Here is a 21,935-nt window from a genome sequence, read left to right as displayed (position 1 = left end):
CGATGGATGCACCTCCATCGCATCACTTTCAAAAACATAAACATGAAAATGTACATAGTTATGGAATTAGGCACTTTCAGGATTGAGTGGTGGCTGATGAAGGTATTTTAAATATATAATTTGAGAACTGGATGCCTCTTTGAATGTATCCCCAAACATTCTTGTTTTGCAGCTCATGGCAGCAGCTTATATGGCTTCACTACACTCTGAGACACATCTCTGCTTTGGGCTCCTTAGTATTGTTCATCATCAGAAAAAGCCTACTTACATTATCCCCCCACTGATAGAGATTAGGTTCTGCTCACTGTCAGACTATGAAATTGCAAACATTTGAACAGGAATTAAAAAAGAGTCAGAAAGAGTTCAAATTAACCACTGAAACAGTATTTCAGTGACAGCTATTCACAAGAGAAAAGAAGTATCTGACAGGTAAAATCTTGACAAAAGTTTTAAGGAATTTTTAATACAAGTTCTAAGAATGCAGCCAGCCCAACTGGAGTAATGTAATCAATGCATAAAGGATACATGTAAAGAAAATTTATACAAAAACAGAGTTGCTTCAGACAGAACATGTCTGATGCACCAATAATAGGAAAAAAGTTGAGTCACCCCTATGCATAAACATGTAGACAATACTGCCAATTGCTACAGATCACAATTCAATTTTATCAACCTGTTTTTGCCAGTTTTCCTTTGTTATGCTTGTTCCTCTCTCGGGCAGTGGGGACAGTGACTGGTCTGTGGGAATACAGCTCAGCAGAGGGCTGTGAGCAGAAGGATGGCATCGTGTGCTGTGAAGGCACATCATGCCTTGCACACATGGTGATGTACTGCAGCAGCCCTGAGAACCATGTAGGCTTTAAAAGCCTTTTCTCACCCTGCCTTTTCTGGCTTTGGGATTCCTGTAGATAGGCAGCTGTAGCTCCTACTGGGAATCTGACCTGTACTAGAGCAGTCTTAGCCTCTAATCCCAGTTTAGAAAATATGCTGAAAGTGAGAAAAGTTGCTCAGATTTTGCATAAATTCTAGAATATACAGGAAATTATTTGGCATCTTTTCTGTGCAAAAATTCTCAGACTAGTTTGCATGTGTCAGCTACATATGGGAATTTAGGTATTAGAGCTGCATAACTACCCATTGCAAACACTGGGCACTCTTATTCAGTATTAAGCTTAATTTGATTTACTTTAGTTCAGTATGTGAGCAAATAAGGCTAAATGGGGATAGCATGAATCCTGAATGAGCACATGGACATAAGGTTTTGACATGGTTTAGCTAATGTACTTTAGATCTATTTTGAATGAAATTTCCTGACTATCCAAGCAGATAACTGCTTAAGGCCCATAAAGAATGCAGACCCTGTGAACCTAGTTTAAGGTGTCTGGCTTATGGAGAGGATCTCTGCATCAGGTGACTTGACTCCTTGAAAAATTTGCGTACACATTTCCCAGGGGGAGAAGAAAAAGATCATACAGAAGTAGTCAGTGGATGGAATGAGCACTGGGGTAATGAGCACACAGCCCCTTGAGAGCTTATGTCCTTTCCTGTACAGCTTCAGATGAAAGCTTTTATAGCCTGCAGACTCACATCCCAGACTACACTTTGGAAGGTGGGCACCTACAGCACGTCCTGCTAAAGAACAAGGTCATGCTGAGCCCTGACTGATGCCAGTGTGAATGTCACTAACTCCTGCACAATATCTTGGATAGCACTGAAATAGTTTCACCCATTCATAAGGGAATCCCAACTCCTTTGGCCTCAGAGATCCAGAAACATATGTCTCAGGAACAAGCATCTGTGATAAGTGTGAGCTAAGGCTTGTCCTTTCCTTGCTGTCTCCAAGTGCAGAAGAATGTAAGGGAGGTTTTGAGATGACCTTGACGCCATTTGAACATTTACTGCCCAGAGGTTCCTCCTGGCGTGGCTGCTCCTGTATTTTGGACCAAGCAATAATGATTCTTTAATAAGAGAAAATAGTCACAACTGCCTTCTGCAGGATACTTCACCCATTGGGCATTCACGATTCAGAATGATCCAAAGGGAAACCTGCAGCATCCTTCAGCTTCTCTCTTTGGTTGTCAACAAACAGCTCCACAGTCTGCACTTGGGCTATGAGGAAAGAGACAATTATTTCCCCCTTCCTTCTCATCTTCCGGCCCTAACAAGTTCCAGACAGGCTTTCCTTACCACACTGATACGCTGAACAATGTTGCAAGGTGTAGAGTCTGCCCTTTATCTGGTTACTACTGTGAGCAGTTAAAACTCCTTCCTCCTCACTCCCAGGCACTGGGAGATTCATATTGCTCAACTTCTTCAACCAAATACACTCCCTAACTTCGCGGCCCAAAGTGTGAGCAACCAGTTCTTGAAATGAGACACATTTCCTTGTCACTGCATGTGCTGTGGGGGTATGGACAGCAGAGCCCAGAAACTTACCTATTTGAGACACTGCGAGAATGACGTGTGATGCTGACAACCACCTGGGGGAAAAGACCAGCAGAACAGGACAGGCTCACCACTGAGCTGCTCACCACTGCAGCATGATGGATTGGCCACATCCTTACGCAGGGTTTAACACGTATCATCATAACTTCATTTTTACATCTGACTTTCATGTCACTCAAAACAGAGCTTAAAGGCACCTTGCCACACTATTTACCCTAAAGCAGAGATACAGCTGCCTTTCAACTACAGCTTCTGAATGGATGTTGCTTATGGAACAGTCCGGGCTGTCTGAGAGCAGCTGTCCATGCTTATTCACAAGTGACTCCCACAGAGAAAGCGGCAAGGAAAAGAAAAGAAACTCAATACCACTGCATGTTTGAAATTAAAGACTCTCCCAGAGAAGGTAATTGAGCTTGAGAAGGTATGCTTTTCTTACCAACTAGCAATTCTTCATTAGCACACTGAGTCAGGTTTGCATTAATCTATTGGACAGACTGCTTCTACACAGAAACTACACATGGGCACAAAGCAAACCTGGTACCACACTCTGACAGCAGGGACCTTACCTCTGATAAGCTTGCTTCACAGATCCTGAACGATGATGCAAGCAAAAAAGGTTTTCTCAATGCTTACTAAAGCTCTGAAAAACTCTGTATTTCTTACAATTATATGAAATTAAATCTACCCTTGATAGATAAGTGTTGTGGTGTGTTGCAATATCCTGTTTTACCTTCTCCCTTCCCCCTCGCCCCTCGCTGAGTGTGCCCTGTCAATCAGGCTAACATACCAGCAAGGCGTCGTGTGATAGGTGTCCCTAGTCCCTTGAGACCCTGCCCCTTCACCTGGTTGGTGGCTCACCTGTCCCCTCCCCTTCCCCTGTCCTGAGCTTAAAATGTTAATGAGACCATGAGGCCTGCATTCTGTTAGCAGCAGTAGCTCGGTGCAGACATCTCTGTACCCACAGAATAAACATCTGGCAACCTTCTAGCAGAATCCACTCCCTTTCTCTCCACTATCGCCAGAAGCTCTCTCTCCTGAGGAGAACGGAGTCCTGTCTTGTGCCCCGCTGCACTCTGCCGCCAGCCAAGGTATCTCTGGGGTAAAACACCACAGTGCTGCCTTTGGCCCAGCAGCGAGGGTCAGAACTGGCCTAGGCACCATCTAACTGGTTATATTGGGATACATATTCCAATATATTGGCGTCCCTGGGTGGGCTCGACTCTGCAGCCCGAAAACAGGCTTGCAGTTCCTCAGAGAAGCTCTGGCAGCCGTGCATCCAGCTGAAAGGAGCCTGGCTTCAAGACTCCCAGCTAGAGACTTTGGGAATATTCCCAGAAAAAGTTTCGTGGACTGTTCGGTGCCTTCTGGAAAGCCCAGCTTCATTGTGGTGAGCAGATTTTCCAGAGGAAGAAAAGGGGAGCCTCTCTTGCACCCAGAGAGAGGTCCTTTTCCGGTGGAGACCTGCCTGCCTGTACCCAGCCTACAGCTTCCATTTCACGTGAGTATCTCTGCTTTCGGTAGAGCAGAAGCTCAAAAACAGACTCTGCCGTGAGTTCTGTTCCTTTTTGCCTTTGCATTTTTGGCTGCGCAGCCCCACAGACGAGAATTCATAGCGTTCTAGCTTTAGTTTCTGCTGCGCGTTTCACTGTCTTTTAAAATTCGCGCCGGAGCGGCCCCAGCTCAGCAGCGTGCTCAGACACGTGTTAGGAGATTCTCTTTCTCTTTCTCTTTGCGGGGGAGGGGGGGGCTCTCTTTCCACGTGGCCGGGGGATCTGCGGGGTCGGGAGTGCTCTTTGCACACGCGGCGGCGGGGGGGGGGGGCATCCCGGTTTCGGCTGCCACGTGGAGTGGCTGCTCCCTCTGCTCCGCGGGGGGCTGCATTCCACCGCGGGGGAGGCTTTGTTTCTGCCTCGGCTCGGCAGGGCGTGCCCTGCTGCTGCTGCCCGGGAATTTTAAAAGCAGTATATACAGCTGCATTGTGAAGCTTTTGTCTGCTCGTTATCGCTTTCTATCTGTGGTTTTTTTTAGATATTGGTAGCTGATTTTAGCTTTGCTTTTGGTCAGGCGGGATTAAGTACTTTGCTTTTTACATCTAAAATGGGTTCCAAACTTAGCATTGTACAAAGGGGAGTGTATTATAATATTGTTAGCATTTTAATCAAGAGTAATGTGAAATTCTCCAAAGGAAAATTGAAACAGTTTATAAGATGGCTTTTTCTGCAGTTCCCAAACATTTCCCCTGAAGAAATCCACAATATTCAATTCTGGGATAAAGTTGGGAATGAATTGATAACCTTAGGACAATCTGGCAAATTACCCTCAGCTAAATTTGTGTTCTGGAGTTTACAAATTCGAACAGCATTGCTCAAACAAAAGGAAATGGAGAAAAAGCCAAATGTAAAGCCATGTACCTCTGCTCTCCCTGTTTCTCCTAGCTCTAAAACCCCTAAACCTCTTTCCCCAAAACTTGGTATTTTAAAGAGTGCAAACTCATTGGGAAGTCGGCTCCCAGAGTGTGCAAGAATACCTGAGTTGTTTTGTTCACAAAGCCCTGGCCAGGCTGCGTGTCTTTCCCAACCCCCTGTATCCCCTCCTCTAAATCCCAGAGCACATGTTAGCTTTCCGGAGAGCAGTGATGTCCAAAATGGCCCCCAGTCCCCAGGGGGTGCACAAGATGGTGGGTGCCACGTGGCATCTTCCCAAACCTGGTCTTCTTCTTCCCAAAATCCTCTTAAGCATTCCAAAATTCCATCCCCATCCCCCTCTCCTCCTGTTCCTCGTGACACCTTCCCCCCTCCCCCCGCCTTTCCTGCAGTACCCTCAGCTCCGCCCCTCTACTCCTCCCAGGGGGCGTCTGCTGATGTGATGTCACCAGGTGTCCCCACCCCCTGTTCCCACGGTATCCCCACCCCCTGCCAGCCCCTTGACCCCGCCCCTTGTTCCCACGGTTTCCCCGCCCCTTGCTGGCTCCCTGTCCCCGCCCCCTCCCCGGGTTCCCACGGTGGGGACACACCCACTGCCTGTCCCCAAACCTGTAGCTGTGATCCCAATGCTTCTGATTCAAGGGATACAGAGCAGGGGACGGCAGACCCAATGCACAGTGCCATGTTGTCACTAGCTCCTGTTACGTTTCAGCCTGCAGCTCAAGCTGGAGCAGCCCCAACTGCTAATTGGAGTTCTTTTGGATGACAATTGATTAAAGAGATCTGTAAATCTCATAAAGAATATGGTCCACACAGTCCATATTTCCGTGGCCTTTTAAATTCTGAATTAAGTAGGACTGTTGTAGTTCCACATGATTTAAAACAGGTTTTTTCATGTCTCATGACATCCACAGAATTCAAATTATGGGAATCAGCATTGAAACAACTGCTAAAAGATGCTCTCCCAGGCTTACAGGCTGATCCAAACACAGCAAAAGACAACAATGGTAACCCTATTACCATGGAGCACCTCTGTGGTGAGGGTCAATGGTCTTCTCCCTCAGTCCAAGCTGCTGCAATTCCTGCAGAAACACTTGAGAAAGTAAAAGAAGCAGCTGAAAAAGCATTCTTTTCCCTCCAACCTGAGGGGCCTTTTGAGCCCTATAGTAAAATCAAACAACTACCATCAGAACCTTTCTTGAAATTTGTAGAAAGGCTAACTAGAGCCATTGAAATACAGGTTAAAAAGGAAAATGCTAGGGAAGCAATTTTAGAAGAAATAGCGTTTACAAATGCAAATGAACAGTGTCGAGCGGCAATCCTGAGCCTTCCTATGGAACCTTCCCCTACATTAAAAGATATGCTTCTAGTCTGTAACAGGAAAGTGCCTCTGATGACTGTGGCTGAAGACACCAGACCAAGGCTGCTGCCAAGACCACCCCAGCGTGTCGCTGTTGCCAGCCCTGCACCTTCTCCCTCAGCACAGCAGTACCCTGGGCAGCAGCGGAGACCAGCAATGGTTGAGCCCACTAAACCATGCCTGCTTTGTAATAAGCTAGGACACTGGAGTAACCAGTGCCCCCTGAAAAGGGAATTTGATGAATTTAGAAATGGCAGGGGAGGAGAACTACAAGCCCTCCCTGGGGGTCAACAACAAAAAAACGAAGAATAAAGCACCAGCCTGCCAGGCGTGCAGACATAAAAGGAGCAGGCCAAGAGAATAAGGGTAGCAAAATAAATCAAGCGCGCAATAATATTAACAGTATTGTGTAAGTGAAGCAGGTGCTTCAAAGACCAAGTCTGCTAGTCCACTGTTGAAAGTGAAACAAAATAACCTTTGTTATGATTTAAGTGATTCTGTATTAACCGCATCTTCTGTCAATGAGCCTTACAGGTTGCAGCTGACAGAGTCACTCCACCTGAAGGACACTGACTGGCATATTGTCTCTGTAAATCCTGAACAGAAAGGTACTTGGAACCAAATTCGTTGTAAGTACATCATCACTGGGGACAAAAACACACCACAAGAGATCGAAATTGCTCCGGGAATGACAACATCAGATCCCAAGCAATTTGTTCTCAGCCTGCACTGTTTCCACCCACCCCTGTTTCTTCCCAAGGGACAAATTGTTGCTCAAGCTATCCCTGTGCCATCTTTACCTGAAAATGTCGATAAACAAGGGCCCACAGTCGCCCGGGTCCAAGTTATTGGGACAGATAAACCCAAATTGTGGTGCAATGTCAGTGGGGGTGGGGAGTCTAAACGCATTGAGATGCTTGTAGACACAGGTGCAGACTGCACAGTGATTCCAGTACAAGACTGGCCAGCACACTGGCCTTTACAAAATGTTGCTGGTCACCTTCGAGGTGTAGGAGGTCTGCAATTGGCAAAACAATCCAAAGGCATTATTCAATTCGAGGGTCCAAACGGACAATTGGCAAATATCCGTCCATTTGTGTTAGATTATTCAGAACCTTTGTTAGGGAGAGATTTAATGGCCCAGTGGGGTGTCACAATTAATATTCCAGACTCTCCACAGCATTTTTGTGCAGCAGTCATTGAACAACAGCGCCCCACCCAAAAACTTAAGTGGAAAACAGATGAACCAGTTGATGTGAAACAGTGGCCACTCAGTAAACAAAAAATAAAAGTGCTTGAAGAACTAGTACAAGAGCAACTAAGAAAGGGCCACATTGTGGAGACCATGTCCCCATGGAACTCTCCAGTGTTTGTCATCCAAAAAGCTGACAAAAAGAGGTGGCGACTCCTCTGTGACCTCCGACAAATTAATAATGTAATTGAAGATATGGGTTCTCCCCAACCTGGTATGCCATCCCCAACAATGCTTCCCCAAGATTGGAAATTAGCTGTTATTGATATTAAAGATTGTTTTTTCCAAATCCCATTGCACCATGACGATGCACCGCGTTTGGCATTCTCTGTCCCTTCTATCAATTCAGAAGCTCCTATGAAAAGGTACCATTGGACCGTTCTTCCTCAGGGCCTAAAGGTATCTCCAGCTATCTGCCAGTGGTATGTCTCTTCCCTGCTTTCCCCAGTTCGTGCAGCCGCAGAGAAGGCCATCATTTATCATTATATGGATGATATCCTTGTGTGTGCCCCCAATGATGATTTACTAACACATGCGCTTGACCTAACGATCGATGCATTGATTGTTGCAGGGTTCGAGCTCCAGGAAAGGAAAATTCAAAAGATGCCACCTTGGAAGTATTTGGGCTTAGAAATTGGAAATAGGACCATTGCTCCTCAAAAACTAGAAATCAATCCAAGGATCAAGACCCTTGCGGATGTCCACAAGTTGTGTGGGTCTTTGAATTGGGTAAGACCGTGGCTTGGTCTGACTAATGAAGACCTTGCCCCTCTTTTCAATTTATTGAAAGGGGGAGAGGACCCAGGTGCTCCTAGGTCTATTACCCCAGAGGCACGGAAAGCTCTAGAAAAGGTTCAGATTGCAATGTCCATAAGACAGGCCCACCGATGCCGGCCTGATCTTCCATTCAAATTTATCATCCTAGGTAAGTTGCCACACCTCCATGGAATTATTTTCCAGTGGGAGGAAAAACAAACACCTAAGGCAAAGGACACACCAAAAAAGGACCGGGACCAGAGGGACTCTCTCTTGATCATAGAATGGGTTTTCCTCAGTCACAAAAGGTCCAAGAGACTGACAAAGCCTCAGGAACTGGTAGCAGAACTGATCCGGAAAGCAAGGACCCGGATCAGGGAGTTAGCAGGATGTGATTTTAAGTGCATTCACATTCCAGTTGAGTTAAAATCAGGTCAAAATACTATGAAAATACTGGAACAATTGTTTCAAGAAAATGAAGTGTTGCAGTTTGCTCTGGATTCCTACTCAGGACAATTTTCGGTAGCACGGCCCGCTTGCAAATTGTTTGAACAAGATGTTCAATTTACTTTAAAATTAAGAACTGCTCTAAGTAGGAGACCTTTAAAAAGGGCTCTAACTGTCTTTACAGATGCGTCCGGGAGGTCCCACAAGTCCGTTATAACTTGGAAGGATCCTCAAACCCAGCAGTGGGAGACGGACATGGCTGAGGTGGAAGGTTCACCTCAGGTTGCTGAATTGGCTGCGGTTGTTAGGGCTTTTGAAAGGTTCTCAGAACCATTTAATCTGATTACAGACTCTGCATACGTGGCAGGAGTAGTATCCAGAGCAGATCAAGCAATACTGCAAGATGTATCTAACATTGCACTTTTTGAATTGCTCTCAAAACTGGTAAAGTTAGTCACTCACCGAGAGCAACCCTTTTATGTGATGCATGTCAGGTCACACACTGACTTGCCAGGGTTTATCGCTGAAGGCAACAGAAGGGCAGATGCTCTTGCTGCGCCTGCAGTGATGGCCACTCTCCCAAATGTTTTTGAACAGGCAAAAATCAGCCACCAGCTTTTCCACCAAAATGCACCTGGCCTGGTTCGCCAGTTTAACATCACTCGAGAACAGGCCAAAGCGATTGTGGCCACGTGCCCAAATTGCCAACAACATGCACTCCCTACAGTGAATACGGGAGCAAACCCAAGAGGACTGAACAGTTGTGAACTGTGGCAAACAGATGTAACACACATACAGGCTTTTGGACGGCAGAAATATGTTCATGTTAGTGTAGATACCTTTTCTGGAGCGGTCTATGCTTCTGCCCACACAGGAGAGTCATCTATTGATGCTATTAAGCACCTCTTAAAAGCTTTTTCTTTCATGGGCATCCCCAAGGAGCTGAAAACTGATAATGGGCCTGCTTATAAATCCAAGGAATTCGGGAGCTTCCTGCAGCAATGGGGAGTAGAGCACAAAACTGGCATCCCCTACTCCCCTACAGGTCAAGCCATTGTAGAAAGAACTCACTGTGATATTAAAAGGGTCCTGGACCAGCAACAACAGGTTCTGAAGGTAGAACCTCCCCACATCCGGTTATCCAGGGCACTATTCACAATCAATTTTCTGAATTGTTCTTTTGACAGCCTGAACCCACCCATCCTATGCCACTTTGGGGGGAACAGTCACAGGTTGATGAAAGAAAAACCTCCAGTTTTAGTAAAGGACCCTGAGACTTGGAAAATGGTGGGACCTTACAAATTGGTTACTTGGGGACGTGGATACGCCTGTGTGTCCACCCCCTCTGGTTTAAGGTGGGTTCCTTCCAAATGGGTAAAGCCCTATGTTCCCAAAGTCTCAGAGAAATCTGCAGAAGCACCCCAGGTTGCTCACGCTGCCTGGAGAAGAAAACGCCGCACACGTTCTCTGGAGGAAATTCCATTTAAGCCTCCTATCTGGAATAGTTTGTAATATATATCTGTCTCAAGTTCCTTGTACCAGTTTAGATCCCACTGTTCGTGTGAAGCCTCGAGATGCCATGAGACCGAGCCTGCTTCTCGTCCTACTCGTGATCATCCCACCTGCGATCTCCTACCGCAGCCCAAACCACATATGGACTGCCTTGACAAAGGCTCTCAGACATCAACAGAGAAACTGACAACGGGCTTGTGGTGGTTTGACCAGGAAGGAGTGGGAATTCTGAGAAGCTGTGGTCAAACCAATGAAGGTTTTGAGTTTGAGACTGGCACCCGGTGTAGCCAGTGGAGTTTAGACACACCTCCGAGAATACACAGAGGTTAAAAGCAGGGCACTGCCCTTAGCACTCTCTCTTGAGACGTCGCGGCGAAGAGGTCAGATCTCTCCCCCGTCCAGCCCAGCCGCTGCTGCTGGGCGGGGGAGGGGCAGCCATGCGGTAGGCCCGGAGCCTAGACAGAGATGGGAGTGAGAAAGCTCTCAAAAATGGAAGAGTGGGAGAGCCCCAAGAGACATCGGGCAGCCATTCCCCCCCCCCCCCCGGGAGGGAGAGAGAAGAGAGCCGGCGTCTGAATGTGATAGCAGCCGCCCAGGAGGAGAAAGGAGAGAGAAGAGTGCAGCCTGGCCGGTAGAGCAGCAGCACCTGTGAGAGTACCAGCATTCTACCAGCATTCTGAGATAGACAGAGACTGAAAACTTTTAACCCTTTCTTTCATGATTGGGGCCTTGCAAAAATGCTAATCCTCCTCGAAGCTGAATAAGAAGAGAGATAAGAGATGAGATGAGACAAAGACCTAGCCCGAAGAACGTAGAGATGATTAGATAGAGAGAGATGATTTAGAGTGGCCTTTTGACTAGACTTTTCTTGTAGCCATAGACTCAGTTGTTCCTGTGACACAGACTGCATTTAGAGAGAGGCAGTGCCTCAAAACCAAGAAGGTTCATTCGTGAAAACCCCCCGGCCCCAAGGAGTTAGAAAAATATAGAGGAGACAGATGTCCCAAAGCAGAGACTGTGCCTTTTTAGAGTGAGACAAGGCATCCTTGAAAGACAACCCTAAAAGCAGCTCTGGTCCATGCCGTCAGTGGTGAGAGCACTGAGCATAGAAAGAAGATGTCACAAGCGGCAAAAAGACTTTTTCCGAGCGGTGCCGAAGTGACAAAAAAGCACACGAGGTTTCAGTGTGTTCCCAAGTGAAGCCTATAGAACAAGAAAGACTCCTTTCCTCTTCATGAACTGCAGTTTGAATATACTAAAGTGTAGGGCCAAAGCTGAACAGTTGATTTGAGAGAATGTATCGGATTAAAAAAGTCAGAGAGTGGGGAGAAAGAAAGTTTTTTTGTAAAGTTTTCAATTTCTTTTTTTTTTTTCTTTTCCTTATAGTCTTTCCCTATTTTCCTGTAGTTTAAGTAATAAAGTGTTCTTTATGTTTAAGTTAGAGCCTGTTTTGCTTATTCCTGGTCACATCTCACAGCAGACACCAGGGTGAAGCGTTTTCATGAGAGAGCACTAGCTCTGTGCCAGGCTCAAACCATGACAGGGCTGAATGGACTTTTCAATGGCTGGGGACTCTCGGGCTGGTTGGGATCTATTCTGAAAACTGTATTTTTAGTGCTGTTTATTTTAGTTGTAGTTATTGTAGTTTTTAGCATTGTTTTTGGAGTAATCAGACGCATGGTTCTCAAGTTAATCTCAAGCTCATCTCCCCCTCCTGAGGTCTACCATTTGGAAGCCCTCAGTGCTCCAGTGGATGACCTGGAAGCCTCAGTAGAATCATTCTGCACCATAAACACAGTCCTCTTCTTTTTAAACAAAACTAGGGGGAGATGTTGTGGTGTGTTGCAATATCCTGTTTTACCTTCTCCCTTCCCCCTCGCCCCTCGCTGAGTGTGCCCTGTCAATCAGGCTAACATACCAGCAAGGCGTCGTGTGATAGGTGTCCCTAGTCCCTTGAGACCCTGCCCCTTCACCTGGTTGGTGGCTCACCTGTCCCCTCCCCTTCCCCTGTCCTGAGCTTAAAATGTTAATGAGACCATGAGGCCTGCATTCTGTTAGCAGCAGTAGCTCGGTGCAGACATCTCTGTACCCACAGAATAAACATCTGGCAACCTTCTAGCAGAATCCACTCCCTTTCTCTCCACTATCGCCAGAAGCTCTCTCTCCTGAGGAGAACGGAGTCCTGTCTTGTGCCCCGCTGCACTCTGCCGCCAGCCAAGGTATCTCTGGGGTAAAACACCACAGTGCTGCCTTTGGCCCAGCAGCGAGGGTCAGAACTGGCCTAGGCACCATCTAACTGGTTATATTGGGATACATATTCCAATAGATAAGCACTGGCACAGATTTGACACAGCAATTGAATCAGCAGCATGGTCCTAAATTTGATTTAAAAATTGGGGTAGTCATCTTGCCTGCAATTTCTCTAAGGAAAGCAAAAAGAAAAATACTGAACGTGGCAGCACCCTGCCAGGATGGCACCGGGGGACTCTGACAATTATCATTTTGCAAGTGCAGTTTGCAACATCGTTCACGTGTTTGGAACCAGAAATTGTCTGTGAAACTGAACTGCTGTTCGCAGCTCTTTCCCCAGTCACATTAGGAAGCACTGGCATGGAGGTGATGGGTGCGGCAGCCTCCTGCAGGACAGGGAGCCAGCCAAGTGCCCCTCAAGGACAGCGGAGGAACTAAATGTCTCCTGCAACTCCTACCTGAGGGCTAGTGACTCGAAGTTGAAGGGAGGATACTCTTTCAACACTATTTCACCATCTTCATTTTTTATTAAAGAACTGACTCTAGGTTTTTTTCCAAAGAAAAGATCTTTAAAAATAGCATGGGATGTTCCAACAGAAATACAGTCAACCTTAACTCATTGCAAATAAAACTTTGTACTCTCTTACTGAGCTCTAAAATTTTTAATGTATTTATGTGATGTCTTTCCCCTGCATTATTTTATCCATAAAAATTAGTTGTTAATGCCAGCTAAAACATTCAAGAGAGAAAAGGTGAAATTCAAAATTCCTGATTTTATCTTCTCACAGAAGGTTTTCATGCTCCTTGGAAATGTCTTTTAAAACCAAAAGCAGTATCATTCTTCATTTCAAATGATAATGTTATATTCCCCAAAATAGGGGATGGTTTTGATTAAAATTGCAGGATAGAGCTTTTTGACAGGCAACTTCAAAATTCTGTATGTTAAATTCAGTTGTAAATGAGCACAGGAGGGGAATAGTCTGGGCTGAACACTTCTGGGTTGATGGAGGGTTGTAATTTCAACTCACTGAGCCTGATATTCTTCCCAGTGGAGTCAAGCAAAAAAAATCCCATTGATTTCAAAGTGGGACCAAATTAAGTGGCAAGTCTATCAGCCAGTACAGGAGATGCCTTTTAACTTTAGAAAATTAACTTTTACTGGATCTATTACTAATTTGTATTTAAATTAACTCAGGGCATGTCTGAGCTTTGCTGTCAACCGCATGAGTCTGAAGTATATAGAAATTACATTACTTACATATATTACACAATTTACTTTTTTATGTGCAACAGATTCTATACTGCACTGTGTTACATTGAGAAATTATGCAATTACAAGGCAGCATCTCAAGCCTTAGGAAATGACAGAAGTAAGTTAGTCCATGTGGCTAATTCTGCTTTCCTGTAAATATACATCCAAAATATACATCCAAATGATCACTCTATGATTCATCTCAGAAGGCCTTTATCATTCTATTAATGGAATGAACAGTACCTGACTGAGAATCCTTGCTACTCAACATGTGGCCCCATCTCTTATTTCCTAAATAATACTGACACATCATACTGAAGGCAAAATATTAATTTTCTCAGGAGGGATTTTTTTAAATAAATCAATATCTGAACACTAATTTCAAAGAGATTATACTTACATTTGCAACATTCCAACAATATGATCTGGGTTTACTATTCCTCTTTTGCTGCTAATGGATCCCAAATGTTCTCCAACTTGTGCAAGTCTACCCAAAGAAATGAATACCTGATTATTTTTTTCCAGGCAACTCTGCATTTGAAGTATTTCCTTTATCCAAAGTACAATGTGTATAACCTTCAGTGAAAACTGTGAATTCCCAGCACCTTGTTCAGTGTAACTCCTGGGTTTAAACTCAAGCCTACACAAAATGGAGAGCATATAAATGATTTATCTCACATGGCTTATATTGCATAGAGCCTGGGTGGAGACAGGAACAGAGTCGAGTTCTCTGAACACCACTCTGCAGGCTGACAGCCACCCGTACCTGATCTTCACTCCCCTGGACTTTCTCACAGTGCAGTGTACAACTGATGCTGAAAAAGAAGTAAGAATTAGGCAGACAACAACCTCTCTGAAAGACCTTAAGCTGATTAGCACAATGCTTTATATCATGTGCACTTAATCAGGCAGGGAAACAGTGCAAATGTCCCATGAGGTGTCTTGATATACTAGTTACCACAGACAATTTTAATGATGAAATAGTTTTAATTTTTCTTTTTTTTTTTTCCCCTAAATGATTAATCTTAGTATTCCTTAATACAGGAGTTCTTATGTGCACAATTTCCTAAACTGATCTCCTCTTCCCAAGAAAAAAGGTGTGTGATGAAACGCATGAGGCCACACCGACATCTACTGTGCTGCCTGACTGGGCCTGTATTATGGCATCTCCTTCAGCCCCAAAACCTACAGTTCTTCAGCAGTTTTCAGCTGCCTACGAGACCACTGAGCAAAGAATGTAACTTCTAATGATGGAAACAAAACATTGCTGTCCTCACCGCGAGCAGAACTAAAGCTGCCCATTTTCTGCCTGCTCATGATGGCTATTTAGAAACAGCAAAAGTCTTGGATACTTTGGAAGCTCAAGGCATTCATTAGGCACTGGAGGAACAGGCCTTTGTAGTCACAAGGCCTTCTCTCCTCACCATTTTCTTATCTTCATGTTCTTCTTCAGCTATCTCTGACATCCACCTTCTTGTAGCTGCCAGGCACAACATCAAGCTTGTGTTCCAGGCTGCTGCTCCTCTTCTCCCGTGGCCAGGCCTAAAAAGCCACCAGCACCTATTGACAGCTTCTTTGCTCAGCTTGTGGCCTGAGAGGTGCAGCTCCTCTGAATGAAAGGGAAAAGAATTACAGTCAAAGCCTCACTTCCTGCTGACTAAGGTTAGAATCAAGATTGCTTGGAGGAAAAGGGAGTTACAGAAAATTCATCTGTCAAAACTGCAGGTCCCAGAAAAACTTTGGTAAAACTTGGAAATAGATGGACAAATTTTCACAGGCTGTGCAGAAAGCACATCTAAGGTTGTAAAAGATAATGAGTCTGCCAAATATCAACTCCTTTCTCCAAAGTATGAAAGAACTAAAGATTTCCAGCCAAATTGTTTACAGAATTTAAAAAGAAAACACCCTTTTGAAAATTTTTTATGAACTCCTTTTGAGAAATAGCTGAGCAATTCTCACTTAAGCTTCCCAGAAGAATTCAGGTTGCAGCAGACAACCAGCAAGGAAGATGCTAGCTGGAATGGTGAAGGTCTGGCAAAATAATCAGGTACTGCCAATCAGATGTTGTAATTCACCAAAAAGATACCTATGCCTCACCAAGTAATGTCGGCATTTTCAGTGCAGGCAGCTGATCAAGGTTTTCTAAAACCAAACCAATTTTATTTGCAACAAGAATGTAGAGAACATGCACAAATCATTGGGGTAACTCTCTTCTGCAAATATCACAAAAAAAAAAAAAAAGTGATAGGAATTAAACATCTAATAATTTTAGTATGTTGCTAATTTCTAACTGTAAACCCTACAATTTGAACAGAAATATTTTTCACTCTCCACCTGTTGTTGATTTTAAGTACATAATTACCCTGAAGGGTTCATTCCAGGGTTGACAGGACTCAGCACTTTACACAAACCAATACCTCAGTGGATCTTCTTGCAAATATCAAAACCCAACAAGCACACTAGATTCTTACTACTTACCAACACAATAACTGCAATGCATTGAAAACAAATTACATTAATCACATGAAACAAAAGGGTTTATGATACAGAGCAAATTTGCTTTCTTTCACATTTATTTATTCAAATTGTTAGATTTCCTTTGGTGCTTCCATAGTCCCACACAATATACATTCACATTACTATAGAGTACACTTGGATCCCAGACCACGCCACTCAGTAGTCAGTCAGTCATAAGTGGTCAGTGTCATAATTGGTCCAAATTCAATTAATACTATCGTTCTTATACAGTGCAGCAAGCATTAATAGAGTGCAGGCACCCTGCATCATAAATAAACTCATGCTGAGCTAGAAGACACTTGTCAGGATCATTAAGTCCAACTCCTGACTCCAGATAGGAATCCCCAAGACACACCATATGCCAGAGCATTGTCTAAACACTTCTGGAACTGTTAGTTTTGGTGCTTGGACCACTTCCCTAGGAAGCCTGTTCCAGCGCCCAAACACCCTCTGGGTGAAGAACCCTTTCCTGGTATCCAACCTAAACCTCACCTGACACAACTTCAGGCCATTTCCTTAAGACCTGTCACTGGTCACCACAGAGATGAGATCAGTGCCTGCCCCCCCTCCTCATGAGGATGTTAAAGAGCACAGCAAAGTCTCCCCTCAGTCTCCTCCAGGCAGAACAGACCAAGTGACCTCAGCTGTTCCTCATCAGGCTTCCCCTCCAGAACCTTCAACATCCTCATGGCCCTCCTCTGGATGTTCTCCAGTAGTTTAATGTCTGATAGTGTGGCACCCAGAAGTGCCCCCAGCACTGGAGGTGAGGCTGCCCCAGTGCAGAGCAGAGCAGGACAATCCCCTCCCTTGCCCAGCTGCTGATGCTGTCCCTGATGCCCCCAGGACACGCTTGGCCCTCCTGGCTGCCAGGGCACTGCTGGCCATGGACCAGAGCCCCAGGGCCCTTTCCATGGCACTGCTGCCCAGCCTCTCATTCCCCAGCCTGTCTGTACATCCAGGGCTGCCCCATGCCAGGTGCAGGATCTGGCACCAGCCCTTGTTGAACTTCACATGGTTGGTGATTGCCTGGCCATCTGAATTGTCCATCTCTCTGTTGGGCTTCTCTGCCCTTAAGGGCATGCACAGTCACTTCCATCTTAGCCTCATCATCAAACTTAGTACTCCTTTGAGTTCTGTGTCCAAGTGATTTATGAAGACAGTGAAGAGCAAGGGGCCTGAGATGGAGCTCTGTGGAACCCCACTGGTGACCAGTCACCAGCCTTATGCAACACCCTTTACTGCAATTCCTTGTGCTCCACCCGTCAGCCAGTTCAACTCTACAATGACTGAGGAAAAAAAGAAAACGCTAATATAGATGTAGACCAGAACCCTTCTGTACCCTGCAATAATTTAAACCAGGATTCCAACCAAAATTTTCTGGTACATCAAATTTAACCAATTACTACACTCACTTTTCCTGTACTCAAATAAATTCACAAATGAGAAAGTAAGGTGAAGGCCATGACAGTTTATTAGGGAAAACTGTACCTGTCTGATAACGTTGTATGAATACATATCACAGCTTAATTTCCTCCTGGACATGAACAAGTCATTAATACCAACCTCCTAAAATATTTCTACTGAACCAAAATCAATTTCTGAACAGGTCTTAATACCTCCACATAGAATCAGCTTGATTATAGTCTGATCTAATTACTGTAAAGACATTTAGTAAAACAGTATGTGGCTTAAGCAAACATTAGCCATGGAACTCAGCTCAAACTTAGCTCATGACTCTGTCACATAAATAAATGATGTATGGGAAAGTAGGAGTACTGCTGGGAAGAGCTGTTAGGGGAAGTGGTGAGTTTTGAATGTAGAATGAGACACCATGAGGAAGGTAAAGAGCAAGTCAGCTCTATGACTGTGGTCCTTATTTTATGGTCAATCTTGTTTGCAGAACTGTTTCAACAGGCTGGAAATGGAGTCTTTCCTCACTGATTGTCCTTTCTTTTACAAATACTTGCTTTCCCCTCTTCATTATTCTATATTTTACTGCTTTATGTGTGTACTAGAAGCACCACCAAACACAGCTTGTGCAAAACAGCCATCTCCAAAAATTTGGAGGTGAATCTTAGAGTCAAAACTACATTCTTCAGTTATTCCTCTGAAAGAGAGGTGTGGGGTTAAACTACAAAACCTCACATGATCATTTGAAAGAACTGCACATTTCTGCTGCATAGGTGAGGAATGATTTGTACTTAACTGTAACTGTTGCTCAACTTCCTTTTCCAGGCTTTCATTTGTTTAAGCTATTTTTGATTAATGCAATTAAACAAAAAATAAACATTTTGCTTCCTTGCAAAGTTTTCTTATTTTTGTTCAGGAGAGAAAAGATAGGATAAACAAAACCCCCCTTTCATACTGACTTATAAGAAGGAAATCAATAGGCAAGAAATACAGACTTAATTCAAGGGAAATAAGCTATAATCCTCTTTAAAAGATAGTGTTTACATATCTATAAATGCACCCTGCTTGTCAAAAATATTTATACAAAAATTAAGACAATTGTTAATTCTTGAGTGTTACAAACATAAAAATGCCACCTGTTTTCCAAGTCAGTTCAGCCAAGCCTTCAGATAATTTATTTATTGATAATCCCCAAAAACTTTTTCCTTAGTAAACTAATGAATCACAGTGGAGTTTAAATTCAGACAACTGGCAATGCAGATACAAGTCTGAAGTTAAACTGAATCAGCAACTGAACAAAGCGCAAATAATTTGAAACTTAAAAAAAAATGTTGCAGCCACATAGCTTGCATTAATATCCCCTTGATATATGTAATTTTTATTAGGCTAGCTCTTCAACTTTCTACTTACAGTAATGCTGTATACCAAAAAAATAACAAAAAAACAAAAAACCAAACAAAAAACACCAAAAAACCTCACCCCTTACTATTATTTCTTTCAGAAAGGGAATTAAGTGGTGTATTTTTGTACATGTGCTTAACATCCTAGTACATTTAACAAGTAGTCTCGATTTCCAGGGAAAGTGTGAATAAATTTAACTTTTCCCTTTTGAGCCAACATTCGTCGTAAGAAAGTACTTGCTATGCAAACTGGATGGCAGCTGAATTTTTTTCCAGTCAATGTGAGGTTTCATCATCAGTTCCTGTCACAGGCACCAACCCTTCATTCATTTAATCATAAAAATGTGACTTACTAGAAAAGGAAAAATAGAGTCTAAAGGCACAGAATCACATAGCTGCTCTAGTAGGAGTCTGTAAACAGAGAATTGCTTGAATTTAGGAAATCCAAATCTAGGAAAGTAAAAAGGCATCTGAAGCAGGCATTTATCTAGCCAACTTCCTTAAATACCCAAAGGGCTTTGAGGTCTATGAAGTATGCACTAAGATACCGTATTTCAAAAAGCAATAAGGCAAATAGTATACTCATTATTTCAAAAAAGTTACAATGGTGTAGGCATACATAGTATAACTTAGTTAAAATGCGTGGTACTGTTTCTACTACATAGCCCTATAACTGTTTCCTTTCTACATAATCAGAGATAAAACCCGGGTTCCAGGTGAACACAAACCCATCCTTGTACCGCCATCTACCACTGGCAGCAGCTCTTCAGCAGCATTTGCTCTGCTGCCTGGGTCACGTTCATGCTGAGCAAAGTCCACAAATCAGGGACTAAACACTGTCATATTTGTGAAGAGCTTCTTCTAGCTTTTGTGTCACTTTTTGAAAAAAGAGTATTTGCTGTTGCAAGAAATGCTGCATCTGTGATTTAAAGTCCCTCACACGAATTTTGTGGAAATGATTAATTTCTGCAAGGGTTGCAAAGGAAATAATGTTACAACGTTCTTGAATGCCCTCAGCTTTTTGGAGCTCCATCTTCCCCTCTTCCACGTGCCGCTTACTCTCCTTTACTTTGGTAAGGGCTCCTGTGTAAAGAACAAAATGAAACAGTTGAACTGTGAGGACCATGTAGACTTGATTACTGAACTTTAACAAGTGATTTAATAACAACAAGGATTTGTATAAGACTTATTCTCAGTGTATTTACAGGTGTGCACAGACATATGTGTGAATGAAAGACAATAAAACAAATGCTTTTTAATGTAAGAAAAATCACAGACCAGTGGATCCTGCGTAAAAAATAAAACTCAATACTTTTTTAAGGCTCAAGCATACTAAAGTTACTAGAAATCCTATTTTACAACCTTAAAAATCAGATGGTGTCTTCTGAGAATATATTATCATTATACCAGTAGAAGAGTAGTGAAAGCCCAAGAAAACTAGCCAGATCAAAATTTAAGCCTACATAAATACCAGAAAAATAACCTTGTTAAGAACTGGACTATGTGAAATATCCCTTTCCCAATCCTTGTGAAATGTCAAAAGCAAATCTTAATACACAAAATCTTGTCAAAACATGTTTTTGCTTTTACACCAGAGATACTCCAAAATTAATTATTGATTACCAGAGAATCTAAAAGCTTATCTCAAAATCATAGATGCCCAAGCAGACCTTACACTTACACAGTGTTACAAAACGTAGTAGAAAAGCAGAGTTATAGAACTGACAATCCTCCCTCTCCAAATAGCTAACGAAGGCACACACATCCTACAAAAGCAAAGTATCATCCAAAACAGACCCAACCCAAAGCAGAGCCATCTTAAGACATTCATATTGGACTCCATTTCCCACAGATCAACTTCTTCGCCTTACTTATTTTATTCATATAACTAAACCAAATCAGACTAGTACAGCTTTTATCATCTCACTACATTCTTGTTCCTGTAAATATTTGTAATGTCGTAACTCTCCTATCAGATTACACTTCTTACATGTGACTACAGCACGCTGCCTGAAGGCCAAGGGCAGTCTCTGTCTCTGGGGGCTGTGAGGCAGAAGCAGTGTTCCACACCTTCCTGGCTGGCATGGCACAACAGTGGGATGGCTAAGAGCTTGGCACTGGCTGCTTCTGCTGATTAACCTCATCATCTCCAGCCTGGCTCCAAAAACATCACGGAAAAACCTTTTCCACATGCAGTGGTGCTGGCAGTGACACTGTGCCAGAAGATCTGTATGTTGACCTCTAAAGAATAAGGAATCCATGAGATAGGGTATGATCTGAAAAACACTTAATCCCTTCTCCTACAAGAAGAACACTTCTTTCAACAAATTTAGGCTTAGCAAAATTTTTTCTGTGCTCTGTGGGCATGACAGGAATCTATGCACAGCTGTGAAAAACTGAAATTTGGGACTTACTGGAAGCCAGATGTAGCTGGTTAAATAAACATGACAATTCTTCAGTTGTGATGTGGGAAACAGCTTTAGATGTTATTTCTAAAATGACCAAACTGAAAAAGAAATACTGAAATTCACAGTATCAGCAGCTGAAAGCGTAAATATGCTATGAAGCATGTATAATCTTCAGATTATTTTACATCAATAAAAAACATACATTACCAAACACAACTGCTCTCCAGACAAGACATATTATGTATTTTTTGCTATCAAAAATAAAAGAGAAAGATTTATAATTAGTGAAGCAATCCAGTGGGGAAAGTACGGTGCAATCACTAACACTGCTCTATTAATGCATGTGGATCATACTGGCCCTGTAGTGGAATTACTTTTAAAACCTGGACAGACTTTAACCAGATGTCAGCAATATATGACAAAGCTCATACATATGTTTTAGTATAAAGCTGTACTTTATTGCTTGTTTTTTTTTAACGCCTTTAAATTAAACTTTTAATTAC

The 21,935-nt window shown here is 43.4% G+C and overlaps 1 protein-coding gene across 4 annotated transcripts in view; it reads right to left on the bottom strand.

The window, feature by feature from the left end:
• The window catches only part of SNX18 (sorting nexin 18), a 211,659-nt gene that overhangs the window by 172,493 nt on the left and 17,231 nt on the right, over window positions 1–21,935 (bottom strand). The window contains exon 2 of one of the 4 annotated variants that reach the window (XM_005490658.4): window positions 17,668–20,107. The exons of the other annotated variants lie outside the window; for them this stretch is intronic. Within the exon in view, the coding sequence (XP_005490715.1) occupies window positions 19,854–20,107 (254 nt within the window). The 3' untranslated portion in view covers window positions 17,668–19,853. Of the gene's footprint in view, window positions 1–17,667; window positions 20,108–21,935 lie in introns of those variants that run through there. 4 annotated transcript variants of the gene reach the window in all.

The sequence above is a fragment of the Zonotrichia albicollis genome, chromosome Z, assembly GCF_047830755.1.
Source record: "Zonotrichia albicollis isolate bZonAlb1 chromosome Z, bZonAlb1.hap1, whole genome shotgun sequence".
NCBI lineage: Eukaryota > Metazoa > Chordata > Aves > Passeriformes > Passerellidae > Zonotrichia > Zonotrichia albicollis.
Note: the sequence above shows the minus strand (reverse complement) of the source record. Positions and strands in the feature narration are given on the sequence as shown.